The sequence below is a fragment of the Hyperolius riggenbachi genome, chromosome 11 (assembly GCF_040937935.1).
Source record: "Hyperolius riggenbachi isolate aHypRig1 chromosome 11, aHypRig1.pri, whole genome shotgun sequence".
NCBI lineage: Eukaryota > Metazoa > Chordata > Amphibia > Anura > Hyperoliidae > Hyperolius > Hyperolius riggenbachi.
Window position 1 is genome coordinate 123,056,187 of NC_090656.1, and position 14,663 is coordinate 123,070,849.

Below are 14,663 nucleotides of genomic sequence, written 5' to 3' on the forward strand. Positions count from 1 at the left end.
ACTTTTCTTTAACCATTTCACATCCAGACCTTGTTTTTCCCCTTCTGGACCAGAGCAGTTTTGACATTGTAGCTATGTCCCTGTTTAAACAGCCATAACTTTATCCCTACTCAAGACACCTAAATAATCTGGATATCATTTTTTTCAGGACAAACTAGACTTTCATTGGGGGATATTTTGTCCCGAGAGTTTTTTTTTCTGCACATTTCATCAGCAAAAAAAGGGGAAAAACTGTGAAAAATTGCATTATTTCTCAGGTTTTTTTCGATTCTAGTAAAAAATAGAAAGTGCTACAGTAGGTAAAAGACATGCCACTAGTTTTATGTCCCCCAAGGAGAGATAGCCAGATGTGTGCCCAGTATCAGACCGCCTCCCCCCCCTCCCAGTATAGCCAGATGTGCTCCTTAATATCAGCCCCCATTATAGCCAGATGTGTCCCCATATTTTCTACCACCCTATATAAATATATAGACAGATGCGTACCCCAATAAAGCACCACTCATTATAGCCAGATTTGTCCCTGGGATCAGCATTCCCCATTATAGCCAGATGTGCCCCCAGGATTAGCGCCCCCGCCCCATTATAGCCATATGCGTCCCCAGCATTAAGTTATGTCCCTCAGGACCATCAGATGTGCCCTCCATTATGAAATCCCCCCCCTGGTGCCCTAATGGGCCCCAATAAACATTTCAAACCCCCCTTTCAGATTTAGCCCCCCACCCTTCGTTATGGATAGCCAGATGTGCCCCCCCCCCTTAACTCTGCCCCCCTAGCCCCCCGTGGCCAGATCAATAAAAAATTCCCCTTCAAGGAGAATATCTCACCTTACCTGGTTCCTGCGATCATCCTGCAGCCCCAGCCTCCATTCACCGCACTGCACTCAGCCCTGTGATACCAAACATCCGGATCCCGGCTTGATGAAGTCATCAAGCCGGGACCCGGCTATTCAGCGTCATGGGGCTGAGTGAAGAGCGGTGAATGGAGGCTGGAGCTGCAGCATAATCGCAGGAAGGTGAGATATTCTCTTTACAAGGGCATTTTTTTTAACAATCTGACCACGGAGGAGGAGAGATGAAGGATCACCGCTGTTGGCTACAGCGGTGATCGTTCATCCACGTCTGGGTCACTAATTGGCTACAAGGGAACATGTTCCCTTTCACCAATTAGTAATGCAGCTGACAGTGCCGGAGGGTGCGCTCTGAAGCACACCAGATCGTGCACAGCAGGGCTGCAAGCTAAAATGGTATATCTACGTCATTGGGGCTTGGAGGGTGCCACAGATGACGTAGATATACTATACCAGTGGAAAAGTGATTAAAGGGAACCTGAAGTTAAAGGGGTTCAGAGGCTGCCATACTTATTCCCTATTAAACAATGTCAGTTGCCTGGCTGTCATGCTGAGCTTTTAGATTTGGTTGTTTTTGAGTCATACCTGCAACAAGCATGCGGTCAGAAGTGTCAGACCAGAGAAAGTATCTGATCTGCATGCTCATTCTGGGCCCATGATTTAAAGTGTTAGAGGCAGAGCATCAGCACACAAATCAGCATTGATACTGTTTAATAGATATGAAGATATTCCACTCACTTCCGATGGCTATGAATTCATATTCTATAACACATAAATCTTCTATCACGATAATGATGCATCAAATAAAATGAAAATATATCTTACCAACAAGATGATCCTGAGTTTGAGTGAGCAGATTGTATTGCTTCCACTACACAGGTTGTTCTCTAAGATGACCTGAATGCTGCCAGTATTGTTTTGACAATAATCCTTTTAGGAAAGAAATTCAGGAAAATAAAGTTTATCATGAATAAAACAGAGGTTAAAAGAACAAAGCACGTTCCTGCAAGTGGCTATATAATCGTTACCGTACATGCAGGTATGCATGAAAACGACTTTAGAATTGAATAGACATACAATTTATATGGCGCTGGTAAGTTACCCTGGACAAGCTGCGTGTTGCAGAGGGATACCTTCAACCCTCTCTCAATGTAATACCACAAAATAGAATGTAATCACAACTCGCACTAATTCTGTATTCTATAGAATAAATTTTATTAAAATATAATGTATACAATTCCAACAATCCACAATCCACACTCATACACACCACAACCACTCAATATTGCTATAGGGCTGTAACGATTGTGGAATTCTCTCCGTGATCAGCGCACAAGTCTTGTGCGCTGACACTGCGGAAATCTTACACAAGCGTATAATTTGACGGAACCCAGCAAAAGGTGCAATGCACCTGTAGAGGGAAATTCCTGTCGACAGGTGGAGCTGTGGAGTGCAGAGGAACAGATCCTCTGCCCTGGCTGCCACAGACGCCAGACAGGAATTGTACGAAGGGAAGAAACGAAGGGCAAGATAGTCCTGAAAGAGAGAGAGATCAAAGTGACAGAGGATATGTGTGTCCACCAATCTAGTCGCCATCCTGCGACGATGAATGCACAACCATGAAGATAAAGTGAGAAGGCAATCGCCAGAGATGGCGATTGCTAACAGCGACACAAGACCGAATAAGCACAGATGAGGAATGTATGTATGTCCACCAATCTAGCCGCCAACCTGCGACGGTGGACACACAACAGAAGAAACCAAGTGAGAACGCAATCGCAAGAGAAGCGATTGCGGAAGAGAATGAGCACAGGGACAGTATGTATGTATGCGCCCCAATCTAGTCACCAACCCGCGACGGTGCACATACAACAGCAGATATGAAGTAGGAACGCAATCGCGAGAGAGGCGACTGCCAGAGGTGACACAAGGCTACAGCAAGACAGAGCACGAGAGTAGCAAAGGCACAGCAAATCATACAATGAGAAGATAAGGAAAATAACAAACGCTGACTAAACGCGAACACCGCACTCATTCGCAACAGTGCACGCGTTTATGCGCGGTCTCCATGTGTTAAGCACAACAGAGACAAGCACGCCTAACTAACCACCGACAGACAAACATGAAACAGAGGACGCGAGAGCTTGCTCAACGGTTACCTTACCGAGCCTCCAGCAAGCGTTCGTAGCAGACAAGACAGATACACGAAAACAGGAATAAGTGAGAGATACCATCCACTGCTCTTTCCGCCAGAGCGAGTGCGATCCAAGTATAGAAACAGAGCGAGCTGGATCCACTGCTCTTTCCGCCAGAGCAAGTGCGATCCAAGTACAGCAAGAGAGATGGAGATCAGACGGATCCACAGCACTAGCGCAAGGCGAGTGCGATCCAGGCAAGACAGATCAGATGAGATAGCTGGTAGCAACCGCTGCTCCAGCTATACTCCAAGAACAAAGATCAGAACGACTTCCTGTCGACCACCGCTGGGACAGGACAATCGCAACAGACAAAATAATATATAGAGCAAGCCTACAAAGGATGTGGCTAGGCAATCTGCATGACAAACGTATGCAAATTCCTCAGCAGCAAGCTGCAAAACTGACAAAACGTCTCTCTTCCAGAGACCTGCAGATTGCAGACCTGAACAGTGGTCAAAAAGCTGCCTGCCTGCGCAGGCAGCCGAGCGGATCCTCACAAGGGCCCTTTAAATCAGCAGCGCTCTAATTGCCAACTATAATAAGTTTGTTAGGAATCACTCTTATCAATGCACAGAAGGGATCCAATTTGTGCTTAAACTTGTGAATAGATAGTTCTTATGTTTATAGATAACACAATCCACATTATGCAGAAGCGCTCATATCTGTGCACGAATGGGATCCAATTTTAATTGTCCCGTTTTCATTGAGGAAAATTACAAACAGATCCTACTTATGTCTCAGAGTGACATAAGTGAGTGGTTCAGGTCTCTTATATAGGAGCTGTGTTAGTAATCACTTAGTATCCAGTACAACGATTCCTTGCATGTTTAATTCTTATATGTCAGTCTCTCATAGCCAGCTGCACTCACCACGGATTCTTTTCTGAAAACCGCTCTGATGCGAGTGCTTATCCTCTACGATCTCCGCGCTGCCTTCCACTGTCGGCGGTTTTCAGGCGGGGCCGCTCTGGTTGTCCACAGAGTCGCCTCGCTGTATTGCTTCCACCCAGCTGGTACCGGTGTGCGCTAGTTGGGTGACGTCACCACTGCAGGGTATTGGATCTTTGTTATTTACAACGGTTGCTGCAGGCTGTAGGTCAGCCAGATCCTTGCCCCTAACTGATCATAATGGTAAATCAAATTAACCTTAACGCGTTTTGCCCGATTAACGTCGGTCCTCTTCAGAAGGATTTTGGTTATGAGAGTGTCCATCAGTCCAGTGTGATATAAACTCCTTGTGGGTAATCTCCGCCTCTATGCAAATTTCCTCAAAGGCTTTTCATTAAAGTGATATAGTGCCCATTTTGCTGTTGATTAGATTGTGTTTCACCTATGCACTGTGCTATTTTAATAAAAACAAAGATTTCTATCTCAATAGTGAGATGGAAATCTTTGGTTTTTTAAAATAGCACAGTATCTTTTTATTGGAGCAGTTATTTGTCTATGCAATTATCTGTATTTTGTCTGCATGCATTTACATTTTTTTGCATACATTTGCATTTGTCTGCATCATTTTTATACAATTTTACTGATGGTTATTGGAGGTGAGTGTGGTGTAGTGATTTGCATAGGTGAAACATAACCAGATCAGCAACAAAATGGGAACTATGCATAGGTGAAACACAATCCAAATTAACAGCGAAATGGGGACTATATCAATTTAATGAAAAGCCTTTGAGGACATTTGCATAGAGGTGGAGATTACCCACAAGGAGTTTATATCACACTGGACTGATGGACACTCTCATAACCAAAATCCTTCTGAAGAGGACCGACGTTAATCAGTCGAAACGCATTAAGTTTAATTTGATTTACCATTACGATCAGTTAAGGGCAAGAATCTGGCTGACCTACAGCGCGCAGCAGCCGTTCTGAATAACAAAGATCCAATACCCTGCAGGGGTGACGTCACCCAACTAGCGCACACCGGTACCAGCTGGGGGCGGAAGCAGTACAGCGAGGGGACTCTGTGGACAACCAGAGCGGCCCTGCCTGAACACCGCCGACAGTGGAATGCAGCGCGGAGATCGTAGAGGATAAGCACTCGCATCAGAGCGGTTTTCAGAAAAGAATCCGGGGTGAGTGCAGCTGGCTATGAGAGACTGACATATAAGAATTAAACATGCAAGGAATCGTTGTACTGGATACTAAGTGATTACTAACACAGTTCCTATATAAGAGACCTGAACCACTCTGAGACACAAGTAGGATCTGTTTGTAATTTTCCTCAATGAAAACGGGACAATTTAAATTTGGATCCCCTTCGTGCACAGATATTAGTGATGGGCGAATAGTGTTCGCCACTGTTCGGGTTCGCCCGGATTTTGGCCTGTTCGGGTTCGGTTCGGCACCCCCCGAACACCTCATGGTGTTCGGGAGGGTGTTCGGGCACGCTGCCCGAACCCGAACAGGCCTTCTTTGTTCGGCCGAACACTGCCGTGTCCGGCCGAACATAGCCCCCTATAGGGTCCCAGCATAAAGGGAAAGCATGCCCCGAGCGCGGAGGGGGGTCGGAAATGCCCCCCACCCCTCCCCGCTAAGCTCTCCCTTCTGCTGGACCCTATAAAATTAAATCTAAGTCCCCCGAAGGTACCTTGCAGGCTGGCAGGAGGAGGGCAGGAAGCGGGCAGCCGGAGAGCATAGGCGCTAGTACCATCTGATACTTCCGCCCTCTCTCTGACGCACTTCCTGTTTACATTTGTAAGTCACGTCAAGAGAGAGCAGAAGTACCGCGATGCCGCGTACGAGGGTACGTAACGTGTCATCATGTAGATGACGCGTACCCTCGTACGCGTCATCGCGGTACTTCTGCTCTCTCTTGACGTGACTTACAAATGTAAACAGGAAGTGCGTCAGAGAGAGGGCGGAAGTATCAGATGGTACTAGCGCCTATGCTCACCGGCTGCCCGCTTCCTGCCCTCCTCCTGCCAGCCTGCAAGGTACCTTCGGGGGACTTAGATTTAATTTTATAGGGTCCAGCAGAAGGGAGAGCTTAGCGGGGAGGGGTGGGGGGCATTTCCGACCCCCCCCTCCCCCGCGCTCAGGGCATGCTCTCCCTTTATGCTGGGACCCTATAGGGGGCCCCAAAGGGACATGTTCGGGTTGGGTTCGGGGTTCGGCTCGAACATGCCGAACATCAGGGGCATGTTCGGCCGAACCACACCGAACCCGAACATCCAGATGTTCGCCCATCACTAACAGATATGAGCGCTTCTGCATAATAAATGTGGATTGTGTTATCTATAAACATAAGAACTATCTATTCACAAGTTTAAGCACAAATTGGATCCCTTCTGTGCATTGATAAGAGTGATTCCTAACGAACTTATTATAGTTGGCAATTAGAGCGCTGCTGATTTAAAGGGCCCTATAACAATATTTAGTGGTTGTGGTGTGTATGAGTGTGGATTGTTGGAATTTTATACATTATATTTTAATAACATTTATTCTATAGAATACAGAATTAGCGCACGTTGTGATTACATTATACTTTAGAATTTATTTAGCATTTGGAGGTGTGGGAAAAGAAGCATTCTTACTTTAAGCGTTACTTAAAGAGACACTGAAGCGAAAAAAAATATATGATATAGTGAATTGGTTGTGTACTATGAATAATTACTAGAAGATTAGCAGCAAAGAAAATATTCTCATACTTTTATTTTCAGGTATATAGTGTTTTTTCTAACTTTGCATCATTCTATAATATGTGCAGATTACACAACACTCAGCATTCAAAATGAGTCTTTCAGAGCAGTCTGTGAAGTAATGACCTCTCCTCTAGCAGAGGAAAAGTAAATAGTCCAGGAACAGTTGAGATAATAAAAGTCAGATAACAGCCCTCTCCACGACTAACTTAGTCGGAGAGCTTAATGGCTTGTTTGCATAGAGATAACAACTGGAGTTTCTCAACTCTTCCTGTACTGGAAACAATTACACTGATGTATCTGATCTTAATGTTTTATTTCTTAGCTGTGCTACACATACAAATCATAATATCATCATTTTTTTTTCGCTTCAGTGTCTCTTTAATGGTGCATCATTGAGAATCCTCTCTTGGGTAAGACAATTCCTATTGGTCTGTGGCAATGCAATGCAATGGGGATTAGTGGTTTCTGATGATGATTGGTATTGTGTTACTTTTCCCTGGCGGCAGCAGAAGCAGTGACCCGAATGGAGACAGCGGTAAGAAGGTGACAGAAGAAAGCAGAAGGTAGCAGGGAGGCAGAAGGTGACAGATGAAGGCAGAGGGTGAGAGATGGAAGTAGAAGGTGACAGAGGAAGGCTTAAGGGAAGAGATGAAAGCAGAAGGTGACAGAGGAAGGCATGAGGCGAGAGATGAAGGCAAAAGCTGACGGAGGAAGGCAGAAGGTGAGAAATGAAGGCAGAAAGTGACAGAAGAAGACAGAAGGTGAGAGATGACGGCAGAAGGTGACGAAGGAAGGCAGAAGGTAAGAGATAAAGGCAGAATGTGACAGAGGAAGACAGAAGGTGAGAGATGAAGGCAAAAGGTGATGAAGGAAGACAGAAGGTGAGAGATGAAGGTAAAAGGCGACAGAGGAAGGCAAACGGTGACAAGGGAAGGCAAAAGGTGACAAGGGAAGGCAAAAGGTGACAAGGGAAGGCAAAAGGTGACAGGGGAAGGCAAAAGGTGACAGGGGAAGGCAGAAGGTGAGAGATGAAGGCAGAAGGTAACAATGCAGAAGAAGCTGACAGGATGCAGAAATGTGTACACAGTAATCAGCATAATGAGAGCGGACACTATTTACTGCACAGGCCTGCGGACTGCTCCTTGGAACTAAAGTAACAGATCCAGTGACAATGTATGAACAGATCCTATGCATGTTGAGCTGGGATATGCCCATTTGTTTAATTTTTGACTGTTTGAACAAGTTAGTAGGTAGAATAAGGTTTCTTGGAAAATAGTAGATTTAGGTTAGGTTAGGGATAGAAATTGTTTTGGGGGAGTAAATTAGGGTTATGATAAAATTATCATATTAAGAATAGAGATGGCCCAAACGGTTCGCCGGCGGACAGTTCCCTGTGAACATCAGCTGTTTGAGTCTGCGGCGGGTAGCAAACACATAGCGCTTTCGACCCACCCCTATACCTCGGCATTGGGCTAAACTTTGACCTTCTACATCACAGTCAGTAGACACATGGCAGCCAATCAGGCTGCACTCACCCATGGACCCCCCCTCCCCCCATAAAAACGCAGCAGCGCTGGTCATGTTCTCAATCTGGTGCTGCTGCTGTAGTCAGTGGAAGGGAGAGACATTGCTGCAGAGACAGAGACAGTTAGCTAGGTGCTTCTGTTTGTTGTTGAAAGCACCCCAAAACAAAAGGTGTGTGAAGGTGTGTGTGTAGGTGTGTGTGTGAAGGTGTGTGTGTGTGTGTGTGTGAAGGTGTGTGTGTGTGTGTGAAGGTGTGTGTGTGTGTGTGAAGGTGTGTGTGTGTGTGTGTGTGTGTGAAGGTGTGTGTGTGAAGGTGTGTGTGTGTGTGTGTGTGTGTGTGTGTGTGTGTGTGTGTGTGTGTGTGTGTGTGTGTGTGTGTGTGTGTGTGTGTGTGTGTGTAGGTGTGTGTGTGTGAAGGTGTGTGTGTGTGAAGGTGTGTGTGAAGGTGTGTGTGAAGGTGTGTGTGAAGGTGTGTGTGAAGGTGTGTGTGAAGGTGTGTGTGTAGGTGTGTGTGTAGGTGTGTGTGTAGGTGTGTGTGTAGGTGTGTGTGAAGGTGTGTGTGTAGGTGTGTGTGTAGGTGTGTGTGTAGGTGTGTGTGTGTGTAGGTGTGTGTGTGTAGGTGTGTGTGTGTGTAGGTGTGTGTGTGTGTGTGTGTGTGTGAAGGTGTGTGTGTGTGAAGGTGTGTGTGTGTGAAGGTGTGTGTGTGTGAAGGTGTGTGTGAGTGTGTGAGTGTGTGTGAGTGTGTGAGTGTGTGTGAGTGTGTGAGTGTGTGAGTGTGTGAGTGTGTGAGTGTGTGAGTGTGTGAGTGTGTGAGTGTGTGAGTGTGTGAGTGTGTGTGTGTGTGTGTGTGTGTGTGTGTGTGTGTGTGTGTGTGTGTGTGTGTGTGTGTGTGTGTGTCACTGGTCACACTGCATACAGGTCACAGTCATTGCTGGGCTGTGAAGTTCTACTATACTCTTCTATCTATATTGAACGCAAGCCAGCACTCTGTCTATCATAAGCTGTGCTTAGCTTGCTACTGTATCTTTTATAGATATATGTGTGGGTTACACTTACACTGCATACAGGCCAGAGTAAGTTGCTGGGCTTTGTAGTTCTACTATACTCTTCAGTCTATTGCAAGCAAGCCAGCACACTGTCTATCATAAGCTGTGCTTAGCTTGCTACTGTATCTGTTATTGATATCTGTCTTTGTGGGTTACACTTACACTGCATACAGGCCACAATCAGTTGCTGGGCCTTATAGTTCTACTATACTCTTCTAACTATTGCAAGCAAGCTAGCACACTGTCTATCATAAGCTGTGCTTAGCTTCCAACTGTATCTCTTATGGATATCTGTCTGTGTGGGTTACACACTGCATACAGCCCAGGCCACAGTCATTTGCTGGGCCTTGTAGTTCAAAAGTATCCTATTCTATCTATTACAAGCCAGCACACTGTGTATCATAAGCAGTGCTTAGCTTGCAACTGTATTTGTGATTGAACGTACTATAGGATATCTGTGTGTGTGTGTGTTAAAGTACACAGCCCTGCGATACACACACACAGCTGCTGTGTATTTGACACTGATTGTGTGCCTCTTTGTGATTACACACACTGTCTACCACTATTGAATATTGTTAGTACTACTGCATACCCAATATGGAAATAATGACAAGCAGAGGCAGGCCACCCCACAGGTCTTTTCAGGGTCATGCTGGTGGGATTTTGTGCGGCCCTCGGCCAATGCACAGTGTTTAGAGGGAACATACCCTCAACCCCCAAAATTCTTAGGACATAGTTGACTTCATAATACACAACACCTTATCTGCCTCAGCTTCCGGATGGAACTGTAACATATCTTACTCCCCCTGCTCCGATTTGGGCACCCCACAACAACTTAACACTCAGCTGGCAGCCACCACCGCTACTACTAGCATCGCAGCCACTCCATTTCAGTTTTGCAGGAGTTATTCACACGTTTGGTGGGAATTTACTGATGCATGAGCATTATTGGTACAAGATGAAGGCGCTAAGGATGTTACACCACCTCATATGTTTCAGTTAGACATCACTATGGACGTAAGGTGTGAGCAGTGGCGTAGCTTAGGAGTTGTGGGCCCCGATGCAAGTTTTACAGTGGGCACCTCCAAGCACTCTATACATAGCAATTGATACGGTGCACCAAAACCTGCCAATGGCAACTACAGTCTGAGGTGCAAGAAGGGGATGGGGAACAGTTTGTTAATAATTACCACTATTCGAAGTATCTATAGAAGTGATTATTATGAGCACAGGACCAATAGAGAGCTAATACTGTAGTTGAGGGAGGGCCCTTCAGGGCCCCTCTGGCCCAAGGGCCCCGATGCGGTGGATACCTCTGCAACCCCTATTGCTACACCCCTGGGTGTGAGAATGATGAAGTACCTGTTGGTGCAGTTTTGGAGGTGTCTGATTCAAGCAAAGCTATGGATGATGAAGATAATGATCATGGGATGGATGTCATTGTGGGATCCCAGAAGACAAGATGAACGGGGGAACAGTTCAGAGGGGGAGACAGAAAGGAGGAGGAGACAAGTTGCTGTAAGAAGCAGGGGGAGCTCATCGGAAACAGCTTGTGGCAGTGTCCGGCAGCACATATTGCCACCTAGGGACATCCAGCAAACACGCCCTTCAACGTCAGCTGCTGGCACCACCAGAATGCCATTAACCCAGAGCTCATCGGTGTGCAAATTTTTGTGTGTGTTTGCCTCAGATTACAGCAATGCCATCTGTAATATCTGGCACCAAAAATTGACTTGTGGAAAAAGCAACACCCACCTAGGGATAACTGCCGTACAAAAAGCACCTGATCAAGAAGCACAAACACCAATGGGATGAGCACATGAGGAAAAGCAGCACACAAGGACAAAGCCACCCTCCGCCTCCTCTTCCTCCTCCAGTTGCAGCATCTTCAGCCGCTTTATCCTCTGCTGCCCTTGGACATTCACAGCCACCCTCCTCTACTCCGCCTCTCACCTTGAGCAGTTCCTGCTCCTCTGCACACAGCCAGGTGTCCATTAATGAAATATTTGAGTGGAAGAAGCCAATGTCTGCCAGTCACCCCCTTACCCGGCATCTGACGGCTGGCTTGGCGGAACTTCTAGCCCACCAGCTGTGGCCAAACAAGCTGGACTCTGAGGCCTTCCGAAAATGTGTGGCGATTGGGACACCACAGTGGAAGATACCAGGCCGGAATTATTGTTCCAAAAAGGCGATACCCAAACTGTAACGTGATGTTGAAAGGCAAGTGGTGTCATTTCTGGCACACAGCGTTGGGCCAGGGGTCCATCTGACCATGGATGCCTGGTCTGCAAAGCACGATCAGGGCAAGCATGGAGTATGTGGCTGTGCAGTGGACTTGGTGGTGACATCTCCACGGCTTGCAGGCAGGCCTGCTGCCACCTCCTCTTCTTCTCCTCCTACTCCTCCTCCTACATCCTCTTCACTGTCATCCTCCTCCTCCACTGAGTGCTACTCTACTGCTGTGCTCTCCTCTCCAACTGCACACCCCCAGCTCCCCAGGGCCTATTCCGCATGCCAGGTATGAAAGTGTCATGCCATCTTGGACATGTCTTGCCTTAAAGCCGAGAGTCACACCGGACCAGCACCCCTGGCCGCTCTGAACAACTGAACAAACAGGTGGATCAGTGGCTGACCCCGCACCAACTGAAGATTGGCAATGTGGTGAGTGAAAACGGAAGCAATCTCATGTCAGCTTTAAGTTTGACCAGGTTTACACATGTGCCCTGCATGGCACATGTGCTGAATCTTATAATCCAACAATTTGTGTGTAAGTTCCCAGGCTTACAGGAGGTCTTGAAGAAGCCCAAGAAGGTGCGTGCACATTTCAGGCATTCCTACGCGGCCATGGTGCGCTTCTACGATATTCAGCAGAAAAAGAACTTGCCAGTGAGGTGCTTGATTTGCGATAGCCCGACTCGCTGGAATTCAACACTCCTCAGGTTTGACTGCCTGCTACCAAAGGAGAAAGCCATCAATGAGTATCTGTACAGCTACGGTGCTAGGGCAGGCTCTGAGGAGCTGGGGATTTCCAAGGTACTGGACACTCATGCGTAATGCCTGCAGGCTCATGTGTCCATTTAAAGAGGTGACAAACCTGGTGAGTCGCACTGAAGGTGCCATTCTGCGACCTGATCCCGTACGCTTTCTTCCTGGAGCGTGTGCCATGGGAAGAGTGGTGGATCAAGCTGTAGAGGAATGTGAACAGAAAGAGGAGGAAGAGTTGTGGGAAACATCATCACCAGAACCAGATTTGCCGACAACACCTGCACAGAGGAGGGGGGAGGAGGAGTCATCTAGGGAAAAGAAGTCAGAAGAGGAAGGTGGCTTTGAGGAGGAGGCAGCTTGTGCTGCTCACCTTTTGGGTACCCGTGGTATTGTTCATGGCTGGGGGGAGGAGGAGAAGTTACCTGACATCACTGACAAAGAGGACGAGGAGATGACTAGAAGGTCAGCATCCAACCTTGTGCAGATGGGGTCTTTCATTCTGTCCAGCCTGTTGAGGGACCTTGGTATATAAAAACTCAAGGACAAAGACCTGTACTGGGTGGCAATGCTATTAGACCCTCGGTATTAGCACAAAGTGGCGGAGATGTTTCCAAATTACCAGAAGGCTGAAAGCATGCAGCACTTGCACAAAAATCTGGCAAGTATGCTTTACACTGCATTTAAGGGTGATGTCACAGCAGAACGGGGAAAGAGGTGCCAGTAATCCTCCTCCTTCCATGTCCACACCAGTGGTGCTCAGCAGAGCTCGAATATTCGAGTAGCTCGAATATTCGAGCTCTTTTTCAGCTATTCGAGCTCGGTATTCGAGCTCCGAATAGCTGCAGCTATTCGAATGGGCTATTCGCGTACACTCGAATAGCCCATTCACTATTCGAGCTATTCGAGCAAACGGCGCTATTCGAGCTCGGTACCGAGCTCGAATAGCGTCATAGCCCAGATTGATGTCCTTAGAGCCAATCAGAGGGCTCCCAGGCCCTCTGACGGCAGCCAATCACAGAGGGGGACCCTGGCCAGCCCCTACCCTATAAAAAGCGGCCGCCATGTTACGTTTCTCCGTCCTTGCCTGAGACTTGCATAGAGAGAGAGTTGCTCCTTTGTGCTTTGGCTTAGCAAGAGCTTTATTGTGGTCATTTACCTAGCGTTTTTGCTCACATACACCTCCTATACACACCTATATTGTTGTTAGTTAGTTAGACATTGTATTTTAGTTAGTAGCTTTTGTGTTACATAGAGACAGACACAGCTGCTGCAGGCTTACAGCTTTAGGCCTCAGGGCCTGCCTGTGTGGGCAGTAGTGTTGGGCGAACAGTGTTCGCCACTGTTCGGGGTTCTGCAGAACATCACCCTGTTCGGGTGATGTTCGCGTTCGGCCGAACACCTGATGGTGTTCGGCCTTTTAAGTTCGGGTTCGCCCCGAACTTCTAATGGCCGCCGAACAGGGCCCCTGTTCGGCCGAACAGGGCCCTGTTCGGCCGAATACTGCCCCCCTATGGGGTCGCAGGCATAAGGGGGGAGCATGCCCCGATCGCGGGGGGGGTCGGAAATTCCCCCCACCCCCTCCGCTAGCGCTCCCCCCTCTGCCCGCTTCCCCATTCAAAAGTTTAAGCAAAGTACCTGTAGTGGATGGCCTGGCAGTGGGCGGCACTGTGGAGTGAGGAGGAGGAGTCCGGAGAGTGACAAGTTGAGGGAGGCCGGGCAGCGGGCGTGAGGTCAGAGAAAGGGCGGAAGTACCACAAGGGTACTTCCGCTGAACCGCCCGCTGCCCGGCCTCCCTCAACTCGTCACTCTCCGGACTCCTCCTCCTCACTCCACAGTGCCGCCCACTGCCAGGCCATCCACTACAGGTACTTTGCTTAAACTTTTGAATGGGGAAGCGGGCAGAGGGGGGAGCGCTAGCGGAGGGGGTGGGGGGAATTTCCGACCCCCCCCGCGATCGGGGCATGCTCCCCCCTTATGCCTGCGACCCCATATGGCCCCCAAAAGCTGGATGTTCGGAAAGTTCGGGGTTCGGCCCGAACATGCCGAACATCTCGGCCATGTTCGGCGAACTTTCCCGAACCCGAACATCCAGGTGTTCGCCCATCACTAGTGGGCAGCTGTCCTCCTGTCCTCTGTTTATTTCTCTCATCTATACCAGTATTTCTGCTGTCCTTTACTACTGATTGTATTAGTATTGTAGTTATATACTGTAACTGTACTAGGACACTCACTGTCACTGTTCATAGGCTACTAGCTGCTCCTGCGTGTGTGCACTCACTGTCTGTGTACACACTACACACACTCTATTTCCAAGTTCTGATAACTGATTGATTATTGTAATTGAATATTGTAATTAGTTAGTTGTACTCACTGTTACTACTTACTGTACTAGGAGTCTCGGACACTCAGTCACTGTT

The 14,663-nt window shown here is 47.7% G+C and overlaps 1 protein-coding gene across 2 annotated transcripts in view; it reads right to left on the bottom strand.

The window, feature by feature from the left end:
- LOC137537709 (mucin-5B-like) overlaps positions 1-14,663 on the bottom strand; it is a 193,187-nt gene that overhangs the window by 161,248 nt on the left and 17,276 nt on the right. For both annotated transcript variants that reach the window (XM_068259647.1, XM_068259646.1), the window contains exon 3: positions 1,673-1,777. In XM_068259647.1, the coding sequence (XP_068115748.1) occupies positions 1,673-1,777 (105 nt within the window). The remainder of the gene's footprint in view (positions 1-1,672; positions 1,778-14,663) is intronic.